The sequence below is a fragment of the Lepidochelys olivacea genome, assembly GCF_965140295.1.
Source record: "Lepidochelys olivacea isolate rLepOli2 genome assembly, chromosome: 16".
Lineage (NCBI taxonomy): Eukaryota > Metazoa > Chordata > Testudines > Cheloniidae > Lepidochelys > Lepidochelys olivacea.
Genome location: NC_140426.1, coordinates 10,196,921 through 10,223,142, shown reverse-complemented (window position 1 = coordinate 10,223,142; position 26,222 = coordinate 10,196,921). Strand labels below are relative to the sequence as shown.

The 26,222-nt window shown below is 52.9% G+C and overlaps 1 protein-coding gene across 2 annotated transcripts in view; it reads right to left on the bottom strand.

The window, feature by feature from the left end:
- The window catches only part of STXBP1 (syntaxin binding protein 1), a 66,467-nt gene that overhangs the window by 3,087 nt on the left and 37,158 nt on the right, over window positions 1–26,222 (bottom strand). The window contains exons 7-19 of one of the 2 annotated variants that reach the window (XM_084649801.1): window positions 24,461–24,609; window positions 23,604–23,688; window positions 22,350–22,480; window positions 20,274–20,381; window positions 19,041–19,101; window positions 17,943–18,008; window positions 16,865–16,945; window positions 15,653–15,791; window positions 14,339–14,448; window positions 13,606–13,707; window positions 10,297–10,382; window positions 7,834–7,988; window positions 6,009–6,134 (exon numbers count right to left, since the gene is read on the bottom strand). In XM_084649801.1, coding sequence (XP_084505927.1) covers window positions 6,025–6,134; window positions 7,834–7,988; window positions 10,297–10,382; window positions 13,606–13,707; window positions 14,339–14,448; window positions 15,653–15,791; window positions 16,865–16,945; window positions 17,943–18,008; window positions 19,041–19,101; window positions 20,274–20,381; window positions 22,350–22,480; window positions 23,604–23,688; window positions 24,461–24,609 — 1,383 coding nt within the window. In that variant the 3' untranslated portion in view covers window positions 6,009–6,024. The remainder of the gene's footprint in view (window positions 1–6,008; window positions 6,135–7,833; window positions 7,989–10,296; window positions 10,383–13,605; window positions 13,708–14,338; window positions 14,449–15,652; window positions 15,792–16,864; window positions 16,946–17,942; window positions 18,009–19,040; window positions 19,102–20,273; window positions 20,382–22,349; window positions 22,481–23,603; window positions 23,689–24,460; window positions 24,610–26,222) is intronic. The other variant, XM_084649802.1, reaches the window with a different exon arrangement.

Below are 26,222 nucleotides of genomic sequence, written 5' to 3'. Positions count from 1 at the left end.
CGCCTACGGCACTAAGAGTGTCTCTATTGCGGAAAACAATAAAGGAAAGAAAAAGAAATAGACGGAGGCCTCTCCGCAAGAGAACTAGGTTCAGCAACGGAATGAGGCATGGAAGGTGTGGTGGGGGCATGGACGGCATGGCGTGCATGGAGTGGCAGGCGTGGTGCGTGGCGCATGAGGACGGCACGTGCAATGGCAGCCCTCGGGGAAAGACACAACCACCACCACGGCCGCCGCCATCTCGGGCGGGAGAGGAGACCCACATGGAAAGTCGTCAGCACTTGAAAATGTGCCTCCCTGGAAAGATGGAGAACAGGCGCGGAGGAGAAAGGGGGGTCGCAGGAAGCTAGACTTATACAGGCAGGCAGAAGAACCTTCAGCCACGGGCTGGGCCTACATCCTTACATAAGGGAGGAAATCAAGGTGTGTCAATGGGGCTGGTTCCTTTTGCCAGCAGCGAACGGCATCCTTGGGTAGAGAGGGTGCCAGTCGCTCGCTGGGTGCAGCGGCAGGAGATGCTGGAACAGGCCAGAGAAGAGAAAGAGCAGGGAACGGGAGTGGGAAGCCTTCACAAGCTGCCCTCTGAAACTGGGAACTGATCACTGCAGCAGGAACCTCTCCTGACTCTCCCTCATGGCACCCGTTCAGCATCCATGCAGCTCAGTCCCTGGCCTTGCCAGGCACCAGGCTAAGATATCCAAGACTGTATGCATGGTATGGCCAAGCAGACAGCCGCAACATCATTGAGGTCAACGGAATTATTCCCACATCTCCCTGCTGTACATGAAACCAGAAATAGGCCCCTGATCGCTCCCACCTCATGATATTTATACAGGGAACCCAACTCCAGCCCAGTGCAATGACTCCCAGCCCCTGCCTAAGGCATAGACAAATCCACTCCCACCCCAGGGACTCTCCCGAGCTGGGACTGCCCACCGTACCCAACTGCATCTGGTGGTTTTGTGACACGCACACACGTGCACCAGGGAGTAGGAGGCGTCCCATCCGACTCTTTTCAGTGGAGGAGTTAAGCCATGTTACCCACCCCCCTCTACTCTGGCTCACGTCAGCGGTGGGGAAAGGCGGGTATACAGTGTATCCGAAACACTTGGTTAATGCAGAGAGTTGCATCCGAATTTGGGCTCGGGGTCCCCACGCTTGGTTGCTCTACAGAATGGTCTCACCCTGGCTGAGCGGCTGCAGGGTGGAGGGAGGGGACAGATGTGTGGCGATTTGGCTCATCCTCATCCGCACCAGGTTTGCCCCACAGACTCGGCCCCTTGTCTCAAGCCTCAGCAAGAGTGAACTGCGAGTTTCTCTTGCATAAGGCAAGAAAGGAGGGGGTGGGGGAGAAAGAAGGTCTTGTCACTCTGTCGCTTTAACCCTGCTCCCTGCAATATGAACAGCAGCTCATATACTGCGAGGAGAGGCAACCTGGGCAAATCCCACCCACCCCCCACAGCAGATCTGCTTTATTTCCTTCTGGGAGCCCCCTGGCCTCTCCCCCCAGACTCCTTGCCATATTGCTTGTAAAGCACCAGAGATGTAGGCATCACTGGAAGGAAGCCGACCATCTGGGTTGACTTGTTTTTCACACCTGAGTCTGCCAATCCTGTGCTCGGCAGGCCGAGCTGCCCTCTTGGAGAAAGAGAAACGACTGGCAAGATGCTGGAGCTCTTCCAAAAGAGAGAGCAGCCCTCCCGGTGCTGGAATCGTCACCTTCGTCACATAGATCCCAAGAAAATTATCTGCTACAGAAAAAGTCCGAGGGGCCTGAAGATCCCCTAGGTCCCTGTATCTGATTGCCATCCCAAAGCATTCAGAAATCATGGGTCAGGCTGCAAACATCATGATATTTTAGAGAGTCATACACTTTGGGGGTTCTTTTTAGTTGCCTTCCAGTTTCTGAGGCCTTAGGGGCTCGTGTTTTCAAGCTTTCCTCTGCAACCAGGCTGGCTAGAAACATACTTTAAAAGACAAACGTGAAAGACGAGCGTCTCATTTAATCACATGACTCCTGGAGCTGGGGCTTTAAGTAAAACAGCTAATACTGTGAAAGTTGGCAGCACTGTTAAAATACGTGGCGCTTTTATACAGCTTTTCATCCAGAAATCTCAAGGCATTTCACAAAGGAAGGTAAATATCACTGACTCACATCCCCAAGGGTATTTAGGTGCCTACATTGAAATCAGTGGGAGTTAGGCTCCTAAATACAATTCAGGATCTGGGCCTAAGTGACTCCTGAAGTATTTGGGGATAAATGCTGCTATATGTGAGAGCTTCCCTCTCTTCTCTTCTGTCCCTGCCCCTCTGCAATGAAATCAATGGGGGGCAGGTGCCTAAACCTCCTGGAGGCTCGGGGCTGTTATCCCCATTGTGAGGAAACTGCAGCACAGAAAGGCAGAATGATGTACTCAATGATGTACACAACTGTGGCAGCTTCAGGACCAGAATTTAGTTTTCCTGACTCACAGTCCCGTGGTCTAACTGCAAGGCTGTGTAGTCTAGTGGTTCTCAAACCTTTCCAGACTACTGTCCCTCTTTGATTTGTCTTGTGTACCCCAAGTTTCACCTCATTTAAAAACTACTTGCTTACAAAATCAGACGTAAAGCTACAAAAGTGTCCCAGCCCCACTATTACTGACAAATTGCCGACTTTCTCATTTTTACCATATAATTATAAAACAAATCAATTGGAATATAAATATTGTTCCTACATTTCAGTGTATAGTCTATAGCGCAGTATAAACAAGTCATTGTCTGTATGAAATTTTAGTTTATTCTGACTTCACTAGTGCTTTTCATGCAGCCTGTTGTAAAACTAGGCAAACAGCTAGATGAGTTGATGTTCCCCTGGAAGAGCTCAGAGTACCCCCAGGACTACACGTACCCCTGGTTGAGAACCAGTCTAGCAATTAGACCTTGGCACTGGGCGTCAGTTGTTATGGTCCAAGTGACGAGGCACTCAACAATGAGATACCACGCCTATGCATTTTATTACTCCTGTCCGTACTGCGTCGGACTCTGCACTGGATAAATCCCAAAGGCCTGTCCCAGCATGCCTTATAAAAACTTGGGCTAGGGTCTCTGGGAGCAGCCTCTTCTTTGGTTATTCTAAAATCCTGGTCAGGCACCTGGATGGGGATGTTCAGTACGGCAAATGACCCGGGTTCTAGCCATGACTCTGCCACTGGCTCTCTGCATGGACGGAACAGTCCCGCTCACTGGTGAGGTCTCAGCTGGACGACTGTGTCCAGTTTGGGCCCCGCGCTCAACGAAAAATGTGGACACGCATCCCCTGAAAGAAATAAACTATCTGTAGCACCAAACCCTGTGCCACCTGCCTGCAATCGGCATGCCACCAGCACCGATGAGAAACTCCCACTAGGGTACTTAAGGTCGGCCGGAGCAATCGCCTCGCTTTTAACAAAGCTTTTGCTGTTTGCATCCTGTGAAAGCAGAGATCCAGACCCCAGAGCAATGTTCAAGAAGCGGGTCCTGAACAGCGCAGCACAGACATTTGGGCTCTACCGAGCACTTCTCGTCCCCATCTCGTCTGACTGCAGACTGGATGGAGCATGGGTGTGTGATAAGCAGGGGACCCTGAGACAATCTGGCATCTCCAGTGCATGCCAGGTGAGCAGCCCAGGGAGGCAGAAGAGATGTCATTGCTATGGATGTTTTTCAACGCAAATGTATTTAGAGTCATGCTGTGAATTTGTGCAGCAAACTTGCCTCCTCAGATGCTTTTGCCTGGCAAACTTGGCAGTGGGGGAGGCGGTTGATGCTTAAATCTGAACCAAAAGACTTTGCACTGAAGAAATATTTGCCTGGATGCTAACATACGGTCTGGTAAAGCCAATTAAGCTGATTCTCTCCCTTGCACCTGAATGACATTTGCACTCAACCTCTGGCCATGGACAGTGGCCCTTTAATACAGTGGCTGCTTGGGACTGTCAAGTTGGGACAGTGCATGAACGGACTTGTAAGCTCTGTAGGCCACAGGTCTGGGTTCAGATGATGAGAGTGGCCCGCAAGCGGATCCAGTTTAAACAAAACTAAAGAGGAGCCCTTGGGCTCCTGGCCACCTTGATAATCACACTGACAATCCCTAGCATGTACTGGATGGGGCGACAGACATGGAGGGCAGGCAGTGCTGGGAGGGGCAGAGGTGCATTGTCTCTGCCCTGCAGCTCAGGGTGGCAGTACCGGTGACACGAGCGTTTGCCTGATTGGAACCGACAGGAGGACCTCGCCGGCAAGAGGCAGGAATAATTAACATCCAGCCACATCTGCATCAGTGCAGCTTTCGTTCACCTGATCCTTCACCAGCTGCTTCTAATAAACCGAGGCACTTGGAGCATTTCCAGGAGCAGGGAGACAGTGTCACATCCCCTTTAGAAAACAGGCCAGTGCCATCTGGTGCTGCTCTACTCACATGCATGGAGGGCTCTTTAAGATTCTTTCCCCTACTTTCACACTTTCCTCATTTATTATTCCTGGGGGAATTCTGCACCACTGTGCACGCACAGAATTCATGTGCCCCACAGATTTCTTTGCTTCCCCGCAGAAAAATGACTTTCTGATGGGGAAGCAACGAGAAGCCACAAGAGCAGTCATGCGACCCTCCCCAGCAGTATGTTTTGGGTGCCTAGGGCAGCTGGCAGAGAGGTAAATCACTGTGGGGCGGGGGGTGGGAGGGGAAAGACCTGGCTGGTGGCTCCTACCCTGCGCCAGGCTCAGTTGCTAGTCCCGGCTGGGCTGGGGAGGACAGGACTTTCTCTTCCCCTACACAGCATCTAAGGCCAGGTCAGACCCACTCTCAGGTTGCCCCCCAGATTGCAGGAAGCTCTGCAAACTCCCCCCACCCACCCACCCACTCCCATTGCTCCTCAGCTGCAGGGGGAGGGATCAATGTACTGGGAGCTACTCCCCCATCCGCCCAACCCCTGTGTATCCAGACCCCCTCATACCCAGACCATCCTGCTGAGCCTCACCCCTCCCACCCAGAACCCCTCCTGCTGAGCCCCACTTCCCCTGCACCTGGACCCCCCCAATGAGTCACCCAGATCCCCACCCCACTAAGCCCCAACCAGCTGCACCTGGATCCCCACCCCACTGAACCCCCCACACTCAGACCCCCCTGCTGACTCTATCCCCCCCACACACACACAGACACCCCCCACTGAACTCCAAGCACCTTCACCTGGACCCCCTCTGCAGAGTCCCATTACCGTTGCACCCAGAACTCCCCAACAAACCCCTGTGCATCCAGATCCCCCCCACATCCAGATCCTAGCACCAGAGGATTGAAATAGGCTATGGCAACACCCCAACATTCTCCTGTGGAGTGAATGTCAGAACGACGGGGACAGTCATCTGATGTGCGGCGGTGATTATTATCCAACAGTCATGTAACTCTGTTATTGAATGCTACAAGGAGTCTGTGTGGCCCCTACCACCTGGAAACCATGATTTGTCCTAACACCCGATCTGCTATGCAGGTCCTCTCTGGATCCAACGTAAGGGACTCTGTTGATTCAGCTACACATTGCTCAGCTCACGCTCCACATCCATGCATGTGCCATCAGGGCCTAACTTGGGCTGTAAATCCATGCATACACACTGACGGTCTGCAAATCACAAGATTCCCCACTTTCCCCACTCAGCTGCCTTAAGTGTAAGCGTCTCTCCAGTCAAGTGAAGGCCAGTGAACCATTGCCACCTGCATCTCTGTGACTACGTAATGGGTAACTAATGGCATGAGGATGCCGGCAAGTTCTGGCCACAAAGAGATTCATGGTATAGGGTTAATGGAGGCAGCACTGGACACATTTTCAAACCGGTAGTAAGAACTGCAAGCATTTTCTCATCAAAGAACCAAAAAAACAAAAGAAAAAAAAAAGAAGAGTAGAAATAATAATAACTAAAGAAAAAAGAGTGACGGAAGAATCAAAGAAAACCCTTCCGAGTGGAAGAGTTTCTTTTCTTTAATAAGCTGCTTTTACTTTGTTTCTTTGGCTCTCACTCCATTGTTGGAGCCTGATCCTCAAAAGATACCCTAGTGGAGTCCCTGAAGTCGGGGTGCCTCAGGTCCATGAGAAATTTGGTGGGAGTAAGAATGTGAGTAGAACCTGTGAGAGAACAGAGGCGGGCTGACTTCTTGAACAGAAATAAATTAAAGGAACATTCCAACTTAGGCCTAATATTCATAATACACAGCAGGTGAGGATGGGTGAAAAAGCCAGTGAGAGACACAGAGAAAGATGGGGATAAATGTATGATTGGATGAGCAATGCCACGTGCATTTACACATGAGCTCAGAGGCTGGTCTTACGCGGTCACCACTGGGCCTCCGTGGGTAACCAAGGTGTGTTGTATGAAGACAACAGCAACAGTCGATCATCTGTCTCCTCCCCCAGGCCTTGCCTCAGATTTCTGCTGGGCTGCTAAGCTTCTAACTAGTACCAAGGCCAGATCCAGGGCCACTGAAGTCAATGGGAGTCTTTCCATTGACTCCAGTGGACGCTGGGCCAGGTCATACGAGAGAAACCTTGAAGGGATCGAATGGACTAGACCTTAGTCAGAACCCTGCTTAGCAAGGAGGCCCGGAGGTAAACTGCTGCCTTCCAGGAAGGGTTTGAGACGCTCAGCATCGTCGGGGGACATTAAACACACATGCAACGATCACAGAGTCGCAGACCGGAGAGCACGTTAACGGGAGATATGACAGTGCCATGAGAATGTTGAGGTTACCCAAGACACAGGACGGCACGGAGAGATGGCTGACTAGGCTGCGGGGGTTAGAGGAGGAGTTAAGGGGAGTGAGGAGTGCATGTTCCAATGGAGAAAATCCAGTGAGCAGATGAGGTACTGCTTAGAGGAGCCACGAGGGGTGCCGCTGGCCTACGTTTTGTGTGTGTCAAGCTGAGCAGTGATAAGGGCACAGTCCGGAGTGGAGTCAACTGAGCCCATAGTGCTAACCCAGCCGGAGTGAATGTCATACTCAGGAACGTGGGGACCTAAGAGCACTCACTAGAATGAGGCGCAGATTCTCCCGTCCCCCTCAGACCGGACCCACACCTGCTCCTGCTCTTCCAGACCTGCCCCCACCCAAAGCACAGGCAGACACAGAGCACCACGGTGCACTTCAGTCTTGACCTGTCCCAAGAAAAAGGCCAGTCTCTCCCTGTCAGAATCATGCATTAGCCAGTCCTTCTCCCCTGGTGTGTTTGTGGCTCCTCGCTCCTCTGCCATCAGCTGGATTTTGGCTCTACCGCTGGGACATAAACACACTCTGTGCTGCCCCTATGGCAGCACTTCCAAGCATTTGCCGTGGAGAAGATCTGTGGAGATGCATACATTTTCTGACTAATAAAAACCATTGTGGTGTGAGACGAATTAATCAAATCTCATGCTTCAGGGCCAAAACAGACCACTTCAGGGGTCAGGAAGGAAATTCCCCTTTGCTCCCACTCAACCACCCGCCTTGTGTAGCACTGAAAAATTGGCTGTGCGAGAGAGGTCACCTTCCCCTGAAGCATCAGGTATTGGCCACTGCCCGAGCCAGGATGCCAGACTCAAAGGGTCAGTGGTCTGTAGGGGCAAACCCTGTGTTCTCAGGTGTGGGTGTGGGTGTGGCGGGGGGAATGAGCTTTCGACACTAGTCCTTCCCACACGGTCATCTGGAGACTGGATTTTGTCTGCTTGCCTTTGGCACAGAGAGCTTTAAGAGAGCTTTAAGAGAGAGGGTGAGACACAGAAGCATGGGATGGAGCCAGAAAGTGCGATGGAGCAGTGCATGGCTCTGCCCAGACCGTCCGCGGCACTCACCTATTAGCACCTCCCACTTGCCGCTGGCTTGCGTCACCTCGTAGGCGCAGCGCATCTCGCTCAGGCTCACGCCCCCCAGAATGAAGATGATGAGGCGAGGGCCAGCCCTGTACTCACCAGGGGCCTTGTTCTTATGCCAGTGTCCATAGCGGGCACTAGAGAGGGAAGGGAGCAGGGAGTGAGGTGAAACACAACATACAGTCTCTGCAGCCAGGTGGCTTTGAAATCACTATGCCCCATGCTAATCAACTCCTATGTCTGCTCATTGCTACAGAAGAGTGAAGGCCTCTGAGATGAATTCCTCTGGGCAGTACTTGGTGAGAGATGTGGGCTAGTGTCTCAGCACAGGGCCGGGAGTCAGGATTCCTGGGTTCTGTTCCCAGATCTAGTGTCTCAGCACAGGGCCAGGAGTCAGGATTCCTGGGTTCTGTTCCCAGATCTAGTGTCTGAGCACAGGACCGGGAGTCAGAATTCCTGGATTCTGTTCCCAGATCCAGTGTCTGAGCACAGGGCCGGGAGTCAGGATTCCTGGGTTCTATTCCCAGATCTAGTGTCTGAGCATAGGGCTGGGAGTCAGGACTCCTGGTTTCTGCTCCCTCTGCAGTCTTGAATAAGTGACAGTACCTATGGGGAAACTGAAGCAGGGAACTCCATACTGAAGCAGAGAGGTTGACAGTGCTGCCTGCTCTCCTGGGGCTGGGAGGGTTTATTAAAAGTGCTAAATATTATTAGAACACAGGCAGCAGTAATAAAGGTTGGTGCTGCTATACCACTTTGCATGCAGAGATCTTAAATGGTTTTCAATTCGCAGTAAGCTGTCCCTCTGCTACAGAGGGGGACACTGAGGCACAGAGCAGTTTCCATCTCTAGGTGTTCCAGTTTAGGAAAGGTTCAGGATTCAAATTCAAGCCATGGACTAGCGTCAATGCAGGACAGTGGTGAGGTGCAATGGCAGATCGAGGGGATGGTTGGGGTTCAGAACTGGGCCATCGGGGGCTGCTGTTGGACTGGAGCGAGGCGTACCTCACATCCGCATGCCTACTCTGTGCCTTGCTCTGGGCACTTTGGACAGCTCCTCACTCCTATGGAGTCAGAAGGGAAACAACACAGAAGAAACAAAAGCAGAGTCCCTGTGAGTTGCTGGTGCTGGAGTGATGGTGGGTTTATTCACCTGCCAAACACACATGTACTTTTGTAGCCAGGTCCCAACACCCTCCTCTCACCCGTTTACAACAAACAGGGTTGAGCTGTTTCCAGACTGCAACTTCCCTCACCCATGTCAGTGCAGCCACACCTCCCCTGCTGCCTAACCACATATGTGTTGCAAAAACCTGAGCAATTATCCCATAGTGCCTTAGTGGGGGAGAGAGTGCCTGGGGTACCAGCACGGAGGTCAGCAGCCCATTGGGCAATGCATTCTGGGATGTTGTGACAGCCTGAAATGTCACACGGAGGCAGAAAAAACCTCACAAGTAGCTGACTCCAGTTAACCAATCCCCTCAGAGCCTGCTGGGAGTGGGCAGGGCCTGGGCCTATATAAGCCAGACCTGGCTCATTCCTGGAGGCAGAAGTGCCAAAGGAAAGCAGGAGTGGGGAGGTTACCCTGAGAGAAAGGTACTGAGTTTAGGGAGCATGGGACACCAACTGGGCCTGGAAACTTTGGCCGTGTCTGGAAGGTAAGAGAACTTATGGGGAGACTTTGGGTGTAGATGATGATAAACTAGATACCAACAGACCCTCTGATAAGTGTTACTCTGTTCTCTCTGGCTCCCTTTTTCTCTACCCCCCCTTTTTCTTTTCCTGGGGTGATCAGGTTATCCTGGCTGGCCAGGCAATAGCTTGGTGGCAGGTGTTGTCTCCCATGGAGAGCTGGGAGGAAGCAGTTTAACCTGTTACACAGGCACACCTGGTGATCCTATCCACGCAGCAAACTGAAGAATGTCATGAGTGAGTTACAGATCAGTCCTGTGCCAGGCAAGGCCTGCGGAAAGGGGGACGCATTGCTAGCTGCAGATTGAGCACATTGTGTGTAGGACAAGCCTGGTTTGTGCAGACCATGGCAATAATGAGTTACAAGGTATCATAGGAAGATAAGTTGTGCTTAAGGCTCTGTGTGGGGACTCGGCAGACCTGAGTTCAGTTCCTGGCCCTGCCATATGCTATCTGTGTGATGTTGAGTAAGTCATTTATTTACCCTGTGCCTCAGTTCCCTCTCTAGAAGGGGGCTGATACTGGTGTGTGGGAAGGATACAATCCATCATGGCATGTGAGGCACAGACTCTAAGGTAATGTGAGCAAAGATGTCTCATGCAGATGGGGCCTAACTGAACTCTTCTGTGCCCTACGAAGTCCTGAAACTGAGAGAAGCCAAGGGGGGCAGAGGGCCAAGGCTGGCATGAGTCTCAAAGCTGCACCTCCTCCCAGAAAGGGCATGGTGGCCCCTCTCTGCAGGGCTCTACCTACCTGACTGCAGTGGTACTGAAGGAGGCCGAGGAGCGGGTGGAGATATAGGGGTAGTGCTTGGTGTCCAGTTTGTCCTCAATAGTGTCCTGGGAAGAGAAGAGCCTCACATCAGTATGTAGCGGGCAAGCCCATGTGACGCTGTCTGGATCAGAGCTCCAATTTCTCTGATCGGGCAGCTTCCTGGACCCAGCTCTGGAGGTCACTCCAAGGGGATGGACCCTTCCCACTGGATCCTTGGCAGAATTCCTCCAGAACTGTCCCATTTGGAGGAAAAAAAAAAAAGCCCAGCTATTCCTGCGCTCTAGCAGAGTCTGGGTAACTCAATCCTGCCCCAGCCAAGATGGGGAGGGACAAGATGCCCTCGAGGCTCCATCCAGCCCTGCGTGTCTGATTCTGTCGTTTCCCTGCTCCTTCCTGGGTTTGCCAGCCAGCCCAATGAGCGAGTCCCTCTCCTTTCAGCCATAGCTACTGAATGCCTAGGGCAAGCCCGAAACCTAAGCCACGTGCCACGCAAATCCGTTCTGCACCCAAATCCCTGGGACCATCACTTAGTCGGCGGCTAAAAACTGTCGAGTCACCCCGCAAGTTCCCGGCGCCTCCATCCCTCCTAACTGAGCAATGGGGGACAAATAGGAGCCAGCCAGCTGTTTGGCTCCTGAATGGGAGCTTTGTCTCTACTGGTTCACAGCCACCTCCTGTCACCCACCAGGTCTTTAAGCCTGAGAGGGTAATTACTATGAGCAGCTCCCCAGCATGACCTGCTAGGAACCCCGCTGGGCCATGCAGCCTTAATGAGTCATTGGCATCTCCTCTGACTTACTCTTTACACCACCACCCCCAAATACTGGTGCAGGGCTGAGCCAAGGGTTGCAGAGCTCTGATTAGTGCCTCGTTATTGCCTTCAGCAAGGGCCACTGATGTAAAACTCAGGGAGGGGACATGGCTGATGTGGGAGCTCGATGGAGGAGTCCCTCAGTGAGGGATAAAACCAAAGTTAGGGACACAGGCATCTGCTCTGTCTCCTCTCTGCCAGGTTTGGGGTTGATTCCTAGCACGTACCAAGAGTTCACTAGGTCGATTTGGCATTCAAAGATAATAGTGGGCTGATTTTTTTTTTCTGATCTCCATAGATCTGTATGCACAAGATTCCTATGTGCACCTCTCTTCTCCACCTGACATAGCTCATCATAAAACATTAGCTACCCTTCCCTGACCCACAATGAGGGAATAAAAACACCCCCATTCTTAGCCTCCAAACGAGCTTCCTCCTGTACAGCATCAATAATATCCAAACCGTTGCCATACTGGATCATAGTGGGGGTCTATCTAATTCACTAACAGATTGTGAACTCTTTGGGGCAGGAACCAACTTTTGTCCTAGCACCTAGCACCATGGGGCCCTGATCCATGACTGGGGCTCGTAGGTGCTATGGTAATACAAATAAATCTGTATACTGTAATAAGGTTTAAGGAATTTGTGGTCGCTCTGAAGTCTCAAATAACGGAGTCAGTGTGAAGTGATGGACGCAGCTACAAGCATAGCTGAGAGATCCTTCTGTTCAGAATATCACCACATTCAATCAGCACTGGGTTTCAGTCTGTTGCCATCCAGTTTTTAAGTTCAGTCATTTTGATTTTATGAATTACACCTGTGTGGTGTCCAGCTACAGTATAGGGCATAGACACATGCCTTAGTCCTGTGATATCAGAGGTAACTCAATCAATCTCCACCCTTACTATACAGCTCATCTGCATGCAACAATTTCATTGGCCGTATGAGGGAGACTGCCTAGTTGGTAGATTACTTGGCCTAGCTACCACCCACACAAATCTCCCAGTACAACCTTCCCCAGCCACACAACCACATGACCAGCATACACAATAACCCCAAACACATGTAGCCCCTCATCTGCCACCCACACAAATCAACACAGCCACTCATACATCAGCACAAACAACAACCCCAAACTTCACTGGAAGTCTCAAACGTCTGAGTCAGTGTCAAGTGATGGAAACCGCTACAAGCATGGCTGAGAGCACTCTTTGTTTAGAACAGCACCAGGCTGACTCATCCCTGGGCTCTGCAGTCTGATACCATCCAGTTTAAATTCTCAGCCATTTAGAAGCTAATTACACACAGGCTTGGGTTACTAGTAAATAGTAAGATCCCATTTCCAATAGTGGCTAGCACCAGGGGGAAGTGTAAAACTTGGGCATGAGAAGTTATGGAATAACCTGAGTGGGGTTGGGGAAATTTATTCTGAACCTAGGTACTAGTGTTTACTCCTCTTTAACCAGCCTGAAGATCCCATGAACACGCAGGGGAGAGCTCTTCTCTTGATGAGGCATTGGTCTAAGATCTGGCTCTTTGTCGAGGATCCATTTGCGCTGATAGAGATGGGGCTGAGTCGCAAAGTTTGAATCCTGGGTTTTGCTCTGGGCTCCAGCTCTCCCCTTTAGACTTTGTAAATCGTTTTAAAACCTTGTTGTGCCCAATGCAGGCCCTGTCAGAGGGGACACACCCAGCTCGCCAAAGACATGGCTGTGTTCCTCTTCAGGGCTGTCTTTTGCCACTAGGTGGCAGCATAGGCAAGGGTCCTTCCTAAACTGTGTCACTGAGAAATTAACACCTGTCCCGCACTGAACACTTGCACAATTGAGATCAGAGAGTAGGTGTGATATTAGGGCAATTGCCCTTGAAAGATCCGATCCGGAAACATCTTTGTTCAAACCCAGCACTGCTCTTTGTGCCCAGCAGGATCAAACTCTGATCTGTTCCTTGGGGGAATGGAGTACATTTATTTCCTTACCCCTCCCCACTTCACCCTGCTCCACCGTGGCACCACCCTTGCCATGTGAAACCAGAGCCCAGGGATGCAGGGTGACCAGCTCAGAGGCCAGAACTTGGGGGCTGGCTTTCAGAGCGCCACCTCGCTCTGTACGTCTCAGTAAATGCAATGTTAAATGGAACGGAAGGCTGTCTCCCTAGATCGGTGTGGATCACATGCTCTCTCTCAGCAGCTGTCCTGCTTGCTGAACTGAGGGATGCAGCCCACACAGCCCAGGTTGTAAAGAACCATGTGGTCCTGGAAGCGGGTGAATTTCTTTATCCATTTGTTTTGTTGTCGCATTCAGGAGCCCCAGTCATGGACCTGACCCTATTGGGCTTTACAAAAATAAACAGTCCCTGCCCCAAAGACCTTGCAATCGAAGCACTGTGCTCCAGGACCTTGCTGCAGTCACAGGGACTATCTCCACTAGCGAAACTCCTCCCTTCCCTCGCCGTCCGTACACTCCTCACTGATTTACCTCCATGATGTCCTTCACAACTGGGGTCCATCGCGAGAGCTGGTAGGTCTGCTCGCTGATCCGCTCCTTCCGCTCCGGCTTGCTCCTGCGACGCAAGGTAGACTGGACACAAATGACACATGCAGAGAGCCTTTAAAAGGAAGGCTCGGTTCCGGAGCCTAGAGACCCCTCCCATTCCCCACTAGAAGAACGCCTGGTGCCAGTCCCTTCCTCCAGCAATGAGCTGAGGCAGTCCACACTCCTCTGCCTGGACCCTGCCTGCCCTGGGCCGGTCTTGCCACCGTCGGCAAGGGAGGGCCAGTCATGCTGGATCCACAGCCTCTGACCCAGAGATGAGAGCGTTAGCTGGCCCCAGACTCTCTAATTCTGCCTTGTTACATAAGTACATTCACTCCCTGCGTCCCAGCTTCTGCAGGGATCCCTCCGCACCAGCCATTTTGGATTTAATTACAATCCCAAAGCGAATAAGAATTCAGCTGTCACTTTAGTGGCCTCCTCTGCTGGTGTCTACCAGTAATGGCTAACCCTAATCCAGGATAGTTAGTGGGATGGTGATAGACCCCACAGCTTGTGACCAGTTGAGAACCAGTCAGTCTGGCAATGCTGGAGGAACAATACGCTTATAGCTGCAGGTCTCTTGGCCAGTCAAGCAAGCCCAGGAGGGGCTGATGGCCAGTGTAGCACACAGGGACTCAGAAGCTCTGGTTCCATAGGGGGGCAGTTGGGTGCTTACGTCTGTGATGATGGGCAGCCCGAGGTGGGCCATGTTGGTGATGATCTCGCTGTCCTCCGGTGGGATTTGAGCGTGCTGGATCAGTTTGTTCAGGTTTTCCTCTGTGATCCCTAGGAATGCAAATGGGGAACAGCTTCCCAAACTGAAACTCTTCTCCTGCCCTGGGCTCAGAGGTCACCACCCATCAATCATCAGCGGGGAGCCTCACTCATGAGGCTCCTCCCTCAAGACACGAAAGCGGCTGTTGCTCCAATCCCATCTTCCCTCCCACTTTCACTCCATCACTTCCCTCCTTCAGAGCTGCTCTCCTCCCTAATGACCAGCTCTCCTGTGCATTGGTTCTGCACCTCCTACACCAGGGGCTCTCAACCTTTTCCTTTCTGAGGCCCCCCCCAAAATGCTAGAAAAACTCCACAGCCCCACCTGTGCCACCATCACCGGCTTTCTGCATATAAAAGCCAGGGCCGGCATTACGGGGTAGCAAGCTGGGCAATTGGCTGGGGCCCCAGGGGCTCCCGCAAAGCTACATCACTCAGGCTTCACCTTCAGACCCAGGGGGCAGGGATCAGGGCCCTGGGCTTCAGCCCCACATGGTGGGCCTTTGGCTTTTTCCCCAGGCCCCAGCGAGTGCTGGCTCTGCTTGGTGGCCCCCCTGAAACCTGCTTGCAGCCTGCTGGGGGGAGTGGGGGGCCCAGACCCCTGGTTGAGAACCTACAGCATAGCGCTGGCTCGGGAAGCTAGGGGGAGTCCTGGGTCAGACCCAGCTGTGCCACTGAATTGCAAGGTGACTTTGTGGAAATCCCTTCCCCTCACCATGCCTCCGTTTCCTCCCTCTGTAAAAGGAGGAGGATGGTAACAGCCTCTTGGCAACTGTTCCAGCACGATGCAGCCTTCCCAAGTGCTGAGAGGCCAGACGGTGAAGTGCTGATCAGTGTTAGAGAACTATTGTGAGAGGGAGCCCTATTGACGTGAGCAGGCTGAGTCACTAATCATCTGTGCAGTTGGTGGCTTGTGCACAGGCTAAATATTTCTGTGGGTTGCGGGTGTAAATCCATGTGCCCAGTGCATGATTTACCCATGCAGCGGAAGAGCGGGCAAGTAGCTCCAATTCCTTGTCTGACAGGGGTCTGAGCCCTTCACATCAGTCTGCAGCGGCCAGTTCTCCTGGATTCTATGCCTGAAGAGCTCTGTCCCCACCGCTTTCCTTCTGTTCCCCGCCCTGCATCTTCTTGCCTTCCTCTAGGCTTTTTCTCCATTTGCCTATGCCCAGAGGAGCTCCTCTGCCCAGCCCCCTCCGCAGTTTCTCCTCCTTACCGTTCTTCAGGAAGATGTAGAGCAGGATGATGCGGATCTTGTCGTAGGTGCTGACGTTCGCATCCAGCAGGATTGGGACAATGGCCCTCATGGGGTCCTTGATCTTCTCCCCTTCGGCATCAGTGCCCATAGCCAGGTCCTGCAGAGAATGCACATGCTCGTTATCTCTTACCCCTGGAGTCCTTCCCAGGGCCAGGCTGCAAGCCACCATGGGGAGCCTCTGGGCTGGCTTCAGAGGGGCATGTGGTCTCTGACTCCCTTAGGCTGACACCCAGTTACCAGTGTGCAAGGAGCAGAGCAGGGGTCTGAGCACCTCACTGCCTAGATTAAAGGGAGAAGCTCAAGTGTGTGTTAGCCTTTTTCCTTGTGAAGGTCCCTGACCCTGATCTAGACGGTGCAGGTGGATCACTAGGTCTGGAGGGAGTGAGCTGCCAGCTCTGCTTTAGCCGCAGGAGGCTAAGCAGGTGGTGGGTGAGAACTAAAACTCCACCCCAACCAAGTGAGGCTGTGGCTCCTCCAAGGAGCATCAGCCCCAGGCTTACCTGACAGAAGGGTTTGGACTCTGGCAGTCAGGCCACAAACCTGGGCTGGTGACAGATGAAAGCCCCCTACCCTTCTGGGTAGTTCATGGAGACAGGAACACACTGCCCAGAACAGGCCCCTTCTCTACAGCACCAGGGTCTAGGCCAGAGGATTTCTCCCATAGAGGGGAGAGTGTCCAGTGACCCTGCCCCTTTTCTGGGTGTGGGGAGGGAAGAGACTAGCTTAAAGCTAGATGGAGGACCCACTTACACGTGCCTCCAGAGTCTCTCTTCCCACCTGGGAAGGGTGTGAGGTGTAGCTAGGGAAATTCTGTGAAGGGGGAACAAACTGTGTCTAAATCAAGAACACTGTCCTGCCATCGGGGGCCCCCCATCAGCTTGGCAGTGCTGCACTCGCCCTCCCTAGGCACCGCCAGGTCTCTGCTCCTACAACTGAGCATCAAGCATGCCAAGAGCAGGCAGCACGGCGCTAAACCCAAGCTGAGGCCCCCGCAAGAACAGGCCTGGGTGGTCTGGGGGACATGAGTGCCCTGGTGAAGGAGGGATTCTCCCCTGGGGTCTGCAGGATCTTTGGGCTCTGAGGCTGCATTTGAGTTGGCAGGGACTGCATGAGGAGGAGAGCACGTGGTGCCAGAGGGGGAGTGGAGAGAAGGACAGAGGAGACCAGGACCTGTTCAACGCGGCAGAGCTTATCCACGGTGCCTTGGTAGTGCTTCATGCAGTCCTCAGCCAGGTGCAGGTGAGTCGAGTACTAAGAAGACACAAGAGGTAGACACAGGCCTAGCAGTGGCAGCTGCAGTAGGTTCCTCAGAGCTTAAAACTAGCTCAGCGGACCAAAGCCTCTGCCGTTGAGAAACGGTACTGATTCACACCTGCAAAGGAGCTGGCCCTCTATTTGAGTGTGTGTGAACAGACTTCAAGAGCATACACCTGCCCTGCCACGCCTACCCCCAAGCCTCCCTCGCCACTCTCCCAGGCACAGGGCACTGTGTAGAAAATGGGCTCTGCAAAAAAATATCCATTTCCAGCTGTGACCCTAGAGATGTCCTTGTAGATGTAAGCTGTGCTGAACCCCATCGTGGCTGGAAAAACAATTCTGGAATTTCAAGCTTCTCTCCGTTATTTTGCTAAAGCAAAGTCGGTGGTTCTTCTTCCTCCTTTTTCCCAGCCCCTCATCACCTTTTTCCAGGAAAATGAATGACCTTGGACTAAAACAGGTTGCAAACTAAGACATGGATGGGAGACCTGGGTTTTGGAACCAGCTCCCCCTCTGACCTGCTGGGTGACCCTGGGCATGTCACTTTTCCTCTTGGCCAGTTTTCTGTTTCCTCCATTTAGATTTTAAACTCTTTGGGGCCAGGACTGTATCCTACTTCATATCTGTACAATTCCTCACACAGAGGTCTCCACTAAGCTCAAGGACCCTTTAACTCTACTGTAATAATAATGTAGAAAATTAGCAATGTGGCTTCCAGCAACTGCCTTCCACATGAGGATGACTCCCTGCCCAACCTCCTATGTAGGCCCTCTCTCCTCCTGCCCCACAACCAACCACTTGGTCCTTATCAGAATTCTCTCTCTGGACCACCAGCAAGGGCTCCACTGATCACTCCTGGCCCACAGCCTTCCAGTCGAACTGCTGCCTTTGCCTAAGGAGGAAGGCCAGTGTTAGACATTTTGCATGGAAGATTGCTCATGCCCAGATTCCTTTCCACTAGCAGCCACACGTTTTCCTCATTCGTTTTTACCTTGCTGAGTTCTTTCTGGTACTGGGGCATCTTCTTCAGCATCTGGGACAGGTCCCTCATCGTGGTCTGCAAGGAAAGGAGATGGCGTGACTTCCCCTGTTGTACCTTTGCCATCATAGGGAGGAAAGCCAGGGAAGAAGACACCGATGGGAGCATCACACCTCCTGCCTTGTAACTCTCTCGGGCAGTTCAAATGCATGGCTCTTGGGGGCGGTTGTCAGGATGTCACCAAGTCTCCTCCTGGGCTGGCTAACTTATGAGCAGTAATAAGAGCTGTAGCTATGGAAATTAGAGACAGGGGATCCAGGAGGATCCTGCCCCACACACACAAATCCAAATGCAATCTAGCACAGTCAGCTGGGGGCAGGATTTTTTTCTCCTTTCCCACAAGGTCTCATCAAGGCCAAGAGCTCAGCAGGGTGCAAAGAGGGACTGGATATTAATATGGCGAGTGAGCACCTTCAAAGGATATTGAAATAACATGTCCTACAAACCTTCATGCTTCAGAGCCAAACTCTAACTACTAGGGGTCAGGAGGAAACCTTCCCATAACTGCCTATTGCTGGGCTTCTTGCATCTTCCTCTGAAGCAGCTGGTGCTGGCCACCATCAGAGAGAAGATCCTGGACTAGATGGGCCTCAAGTCTGATCCAATCTGGCATTCTCATGTCCCTAAGAGTCTGGTACTGTCCCCTGATGGCTGCAGGATACTAGGAGTGATGGAGCACTGATTGCATCCTGTAGGGCACATCCTGTATTGCTAGAATGTGACTTGATGTCCTCAGAGGAGAAACACCTGCTCCCTTTCTCCCTTCCCACCCCACACACCTGGAGTTTAGGACCATGCCTAGGGAGTTTATCAGCATTTGAGTCTCTCTCCATAATATGGATGGACTGCTGCCCTCTCCCTCATTTCTAAAAGGGCCCAGGGATTTGAGGGCCCATGGTGCCTTTTGGGACTGGGCTTCAAGCTTCCATGCAGAACCTAGCCTCCCCTTTGCCCCCTGCTCATTCCTTGTGAACGTCTCTAGCAGACCGCTCCAGTGCACGAGGGGGTCAGTTAACGGGAGTGCAGTTCCCACACAAGTCATGGCATCACCTTCTCGCCTGTGTTCATCCTCTTGCTGGAAGAAAATTCCTTTAGCGAGCGGGTGACCTCCCTGGAAAGAAGGGGGCACAATGATCAGCCATCTGCCAGTCCCTATGCACGCGGGCTCCTGCCCACTCTACCCCTTCCTCTGTCCCCTGCAGTTTCACCCACTTCCTCTCTCTAGCCTTCCACAGCCTCCCTGTGTGTTACTGGGGCTTGCTCAAGGGGGTTGGACAGGATTGAAAGCAAGGGCCTAGGAATCCAAGCCCTGTCATAAGATGGGTCCATCTGCAGCGGTAAGTGAGACCCCAGATCAGCTTAACTTTAAGCATGTGGTCACGTCCATCCCCAGACAGCAAAGCCTACAGGCCCCTCAGCACGTGGCAGGCAGCTGACTGCACCAGACGCAAGCTTCCAGGAGGCAGAGATGCACTGTATGAGTACAGAACCTTCCTCCCCCTCACGCATCACCTGCTGAGCTGGAGGAGGAGACGGTGGCCGGGCAGCGGAGAGGTGGCAAGGGGTCTGCAGGTTTGGAGTTTACTGACAGGATGGGGGAAGGGAGAGGGCTGCAAAGTTCTGGGGCATCTGGGCACAGCATACAGCGTCAATCTACCCGAGACTGCAACAACGCACATGCAGTAGCCAACGGTTAATCCTGTGCTATGCTTCCTGCTCCTCTCCGCAGGTACTGCGGTCCCCCCGCGGTGGGGATGGCCAGCGATCACCGGCAGGGGTCCGCCGGCACACAGCGAAGGAGCAGGGTCGAGATGCACTGGCTGGGGAACGAGGGGGAAGCTTTGCCGGCAGCCTCGGAGCTGCTGTGGACGGTGGTGCAGGAGGTGTAGCACGGGTGTGTGTACCCTCCCCAGCACGGCGGCCCAAATCCTCCTGCCACAGGACACCAGGCCAACGAGACGGGTGGCTTTGCTCTTTGTCTCCGCTAGGGTGCGTCCACGGGGGCGGACAGACGTGCTAAAGCCAGCCGTGTAGCCGGGTGGGCCCGGTTCGGTTAGGACCAGGCTCCAGTGGGGACTGCAGGTCGGGACTGGGGGGTGTTGGCAGAGCTGTGCTGAAACACTCGCCCAGGGCCTGCCTTCGCTCCTCATCTTGCCCGTGGAATTATTTCCACCCTTACTTAAGTCCCAGCGTTAAGCAAGCTGCCTGACCCTGCGCGGGAGGCGGGCGACTGACTGCCCCACCCATTGTCACTGGGGCACGTGGAACAGGTCAAGCACTCACTGGGACACCTCTGCAATGTGTTTGTGGCGCAAGGTGATCCAGAGGTCGTCGTCCTCGTCCAGGAGAACCTCTTTCACCCGGGCCTCTCCGATGCCGCTTGTTTCATACCTGGAGAAAAGAGCAGGCGCGGAAAACTTACGGGGGGGGGGGGTTCACGCGTCATCTCCTGCTTCTGAGGGAGATCCCCTCGTCCCCTCTAGCACCTCCCCTCCCCCAGACCAGAAAGAGGAGAGACAAGACAGTGCATCTTTCACATGAGATAGACTCCCAGGGCCTAGCGGTGTCCCCTCGGGGACGGGGGGGGTGTACCAGTGCATGCCACACAACAAGTGCCAGTCCTGGGGCGTGCTGTGCTCTCTCTCCAGGTGGGTACAGGACTCCCCCTTCTGGAATTTATTCAAAGTAGGATTATCCTCGGGACCATCATTATTTTCTGTTTGCTCGTTCAGTGCCTAATACATGGGGGTCCTGGCCCGTGCCTGGAGATCCTACTTGCTGGCACAGGACAAAGAATAAAATAGGTGACAGGAGTTGGCTACTCAAGTCTAGAGCTGGTCTCGGATGGTCACAGAGCTCTGTCACTCCATTTATCTGCTTGCGCTGTGGAGTAGAATCAGAACTGGACCCCCTACATCCCCGTGGAAAGGATTTCTAGATTCCCCTTTCAGGCTATTAGTGGTTTGGTTTAGAGAGGGAATCGCTCCACCCTCAGGGTGAGGAGAGGGAGAGGAAAGAGTGGGACGTTCACTTTCTTTATGGCTTTACAGTCTTCTCTCCAGCAACCTGACCCACTTCCCTGGCTCTTCCACACTTTGCAAGGAGTAAAAATAGTGACTAATATGCAACGGGTAAGATGCAGCACAACTTCTGCAAATTTCACCAAAATTTCCCTCCACCAAAAAAAAATAAAAATCAATGGTCCTAGCAGTAGTGTGGCCTAGTAGATGGAGCACTAGACAGAGGCTCAGGAGGCCTGGGTTTTATTCAGGGCTCTACCAGTGACTTCTAGCAAATTGTTTCACCGCTGTTCCTTCTCCTACTCTTTGTCGGTCTCGTCTACTTGTCTTAGACTGTAAACACTTCAGGTCAGGAACACACTCTCTCACTGTGTTTGTACAGCACCTGACGCTCTGGGGGGGGACGGACCTGATCACAGTTGAAGTCTCTAGGAATTACCATAATACAAATAGTTACTACCACTAATAGAATTTTGCAATGGAAAAGACCTAGTACATCTTCCCGCTACTCGCTACTTCTGTAGATTTTTACACTCTGAAGTATGAATATGATGAGCCATTCGTTACTGTTAGTATCTTTTTAAAATGACATGCCCCAATGCTCTTTAAAAGGCTTTGCGCTCAGAATCCATTATGCCTCTCAGCTGGAGGTCTTCAAGGGCTCTGCTGATGGCAATTATTTCACACCACCATCAGGTAAAACCAGTCGAAGCGGATGAGGTTCAAGCCAAAATGTCCAGACATGACTTTGAACACTTCCAGTTGGGGTGACCTCTGGAGACAGAGCCTGTTTTACAGGGACACCAGACGCTTACAGTTCCAGGCCAAGCCAGTGAGTTCTTCAGGATTGTGGCAGGCTGCTAGTTGAGAAGCCCTTAATCAGCTCCTGCCACTCTAGCCCCAATCAAGAGGGATGGATTGAGGCTGGGTAAATAGCCCAGTGCATGCCCGGTTACTGGTTGCATCTGCCAGTCTCATTAGCCCAGAGCTACAAAGGCTGGGAGGAAGCCAGGGAAAAGGGGGAGAGGGGAAGAGAAAGGTCAGGCAAAGAAGGAAGTGGAAGCCTCCTAGTCTGTTGCTGGCCAGGCCTGTTGTAGGCAAAGTAGCTATGAACCCTGTACATAGTTGGGAACTGGCGGTAGGAAACCTTGTGAGAATAAAGAGCACAGGTGTTGCACCAAACTGAAGCCTCCCTGACTCATTGAAGAGGGAGGCCGAATACCTAGGGGTGCAGTGTGAATCCCATTACAAGGATCCATCAGGCTGGGACCGGCCGGAGCTGTAGGGATTAAGGTGTATTGTATATTGCATCTCCTGTACACTGTTCCACTGTACTCACTTGTAGACATCATTTTCAATGGGCAGCAGGTCGTAACTCATAGCCTGGAAAGTCAGCTCATGCAGCACAGGGGATGAGGGGTCAAAGCCACGGTCCAGAATGAGGAGCTGGGAGCGAGCTTTGTCCGGACCCTACCAACACAAAGAGCAAATCATTGTCACTGTGGATCCTCTATCGATTCGAATCACTAATGTGGACGTTAGAGGTCACTTGCTGAAATGCGCTCAGATTCAGCCATAGGTTGAATGCGCTCAGATTCAGCCATAGGTTATTGGACTGGGTGCAGAAACTGCCTGGCGAAGCTCTGCTCTGCTCCAGAGCACAGAGGTCAACCTAGATGATCGGGATGGTCCCTTCCAGCCTGATTGATATATATATTTTCATGCACAAGCTAAAAGCAAAGCTAGATATGTTCCACTGTGGAAGCAAATACAGAACTCCCTGTTCATTGTGGGTGTTTGCACCTGTTCTGAGTCAAATGTCCTGGTGTAGAGCAGGAGATAGTCCAATGGCCCTCTGCACCCTGCTCCGCAAGCGGACATCTGTCAGTGGGACAGCAGTGTGCCAGGACGACGCTCCCTGCCTGATGCTAAGGGAACCCCCCGGGAACCAGAGAGCTCTCTCCATGCTGTTCTGTGAGAGTGCTATCCCCAGAGGGCTCTAGACGGAGCCCCTATGCACGTACACTGCAGTAGGTGATCCGAGTTCATGTCTAGGCTGCATGTATTCACCAAGGTCTCAGACTTGATTGCATTGAAAGGGAGACTGGCTCCTCCTATCAGCCAAGCCATACAGCCCATTAGAAGAACTTGAGAGGCTAGTGGATAAGGCCCCGGCCAAGGACCTATGGGGTCTGGTTTTGGCTCTGCTGCTAACTTTTTGTGTGACGGTGGGCTGGACACTTCAACTCTGTGTCTGCTTCCCCTCCCAAGCTTTGACTGTTGTCTCTATTTAGACTGTAAGCGCTTTGGGGCAGGGACTTGGTACCTACATTGTCTAGCACGCTGGGCTCCTGATCTTGGTTTGGGCTTTTAGATGCTGCCCTAATGCAAATGATTATGAGTCATCTATGCTTACAGTGGTCTTCCTTCTGCTCGTACCTGAAGCCTCTCGTCTTACTGAGATGTGGTAGGGTCTTGCCACTTTAGTAAGTACAGGCACACAGACCAGTCCAAAGCTAAAGCAAGAGTTTCATGAGCTCCTGCCGCTCTAAGTGCTACGGCCAGCATCCGGCACCCTGCAGCCCGAACTCACCTCGCCCATGGTCGGATCGTCAGCCTTGTAGGCATCCAGTTTGTCCTGGATGAGCTGGGCCAGCATGGCATTGTCTTTGTAATCTCTAGCCCAAGTGGGAGGGAAAGAAAGGGGTAAAGTCATTTCATTCCTTATGTGCCTTCCAGCTTACAATGAGTGTTGATTATATTAGGGAGCTTGGCACAAAACAAAAAAAACCAACCCCAGCCACCTAGATATCTTAAATCAGACCATTTCAGCAGCTTCTAATGTCCAAGAATTGCAGAGCTCAGGGCCCATGTGGGAGAAGTAAGACAGGAGAATGGCTGTGTGGACCATAGTTCTCACGCTCCTCACGGAGCCGGCCTCTATGTAAAACCCTGGGAGGGCACGTGGGGAAGGTGGGGGCTGGATGGGGCTCTGACCAGGCCCGTGAAGCATACGTGGCTTTAGCAGACTTCTTCCACTCTCCCCACCTCTCCTTGGAGAGCCCTCGCTGTCTTCCCGGCACCTTCCCCGCCCCACTGCTGGACCATAGTCTCAGCTGTTGGGGGTGCTGTGCTCACCTTCCTACATGTCTGAGGCGGAGGAAGTGGGGTTGTGCTTGCCGGGGGAATAGTACACCAGGAAGGATTTTGGGCAGGGAACAGATGGAAACTGCCACAAAGGAAACTGAAGTGAAGAAGGACTCGGACAGGAGGAGAAAGGGACAATGGCCTGTAACTCTGGTAATTTTTTAATCTACTCCGGAGAAGCAGCCAATGACCGGGAGTAATTCCAGCCCTGTCCCACTGGGGAGGTGTAGGGTGGGGATCTCAATGAATAGATACTTCGAGGAGAAGCCTCCAGTTCAGCCCACCCCACGGTCACAGCCTTACCCTCTGTATCGGACAGCGGGATATTCCTTCAGGGTGGCACACAGGGTGGCAATCTGTTCTGCCAGGCGTTCCAGCATTGGGTTCTTCAACTGGGTCTTGTGGGGACTGTAGAAGCTTTGGAAAGAGTCAGCAGAATCCAAGGAGTAAACCTGGAGGGGATGAGAATGGCAGCGGTTGAGCTTAAATGTGAATGCAACACTAGCAGCGCCCAAGGAATGGCTTAGAGAAGACAGGGGGCCAGCGTCATTCTCCCCATCTTGCAGATGGGGGAAACTGAGTCACAGGAAGATGAAGAGATTTGCCCAAGCAGGCCAGTGGCACAGCTGGGGACAGACCCCAGGTCGCCTGAGTCTACCCGCTTGGCAACACAGCCTCCCATCTACAGTCATGCTCCTTTTAATTCTTGTCTGACTCGAGGCATTGTCCAGCAGTTTGCAACACATGACCCATTACTGGTTCACATCTGTAGGGAAACCCAACAGCCAGAGCACTCTCAGTACAGCCTGGGCCATAAGCACCAGCTTTCCTGCAAGGGGGGGCTATTGGCAGGGACGCTGTAGCTTGCCTCTACCCACCCTGAAAAGCATGGGCGGGTTTTCAGCTTCCCCCAGAGCCAGGCAGAAGGCAGCTTGTTTGAGTTGCATGGTCCAAAGCTGTTCCCCACACCTCATCTCTCCCCAGCGGTCCCTCTCCGTGGAGTCGAATGCCTGAGTGACTTGGGGGCCTGTTGCGCTCTCGTGACCAAGTCCCCCTCAAAAGTCTTTGGCGACTGGGCTAAAATTAGGCCTTGGTGCAAACACAAGCAGGCTGGAGACATGTACTGGCCGAGGCTATGCATCACAGGTACACACGTACGGGCTTGGGGCAGGTGGGGGGCAGACGCAGGACACTGATGTGTGCTCCCTGCTGGATGACTTCTGGAATGATGCTGGCTTATTGCTAGGAGGGGGTCTGTTCGCCTCGTCTCCAAGACACAGTGAAGGGGTGCAGGGAAGGGGACCCTACCTGGGCCCAGCACTGTAAAGATTTTTTATTGTGCTGATGCTGGCTCATTTTCCTTCTGACGGGGCACTGCCCCTGCCAGCCATGTCCATGCGTGTCACAAGTCTCCCTCTGTGCCCAGTCCACTGAGGGTAGGTGCCAGCTCAGGAGCTTTAGCAGCTCATGCTTTTGGCTCCAGAGGGCCCCAGTTCAATCCCCCGGGTGTGTCGGCCAAGGTAGCGGCCACCACAGCAGCATCTCCAGGGCTGCATCAAAACCAAAGCCGTCAGCTAATGCCAACGTACCCCCGTGAGGGTGCTGCAGCAGCTGATGATACCAACCGCCAGCCGTGGGCTGATGGGCACTCAAAGCAGCCACCGCGGGGTCCAGCCAGCAAAGAGGGATGGAGCAGGGGGTGAGGACGGACACAGATGAAGGGATCATAGATGACTGCCACTCTCAGATGAGCCTCCTGTTTAACTAGACACCGAGCTGGCTGGAAAAAGGCCAGCCCGGTTCACATGAATTCCCTGGCAGCAGTCACGCTACCCTGTGCCAGCTCAGAGCCAGAGCAAGGCAGCTGCCTGGGTCCCCTGCAACATGCTGCCCATGCCAGAGAAGAGCCGACCAACTGCAACAACATAGCACCACAGCACTGGGGCCCGGAACCCGGGGCTCGGACACCCAAAGCCGAGCGAGAACGTCCAGGTCTGGGTCCAGGTTTCAAACCTCCCAAAGGCTGTTTGGCTCCAGGGGTTGGCCTGAGCCTGTTATAAAGAGA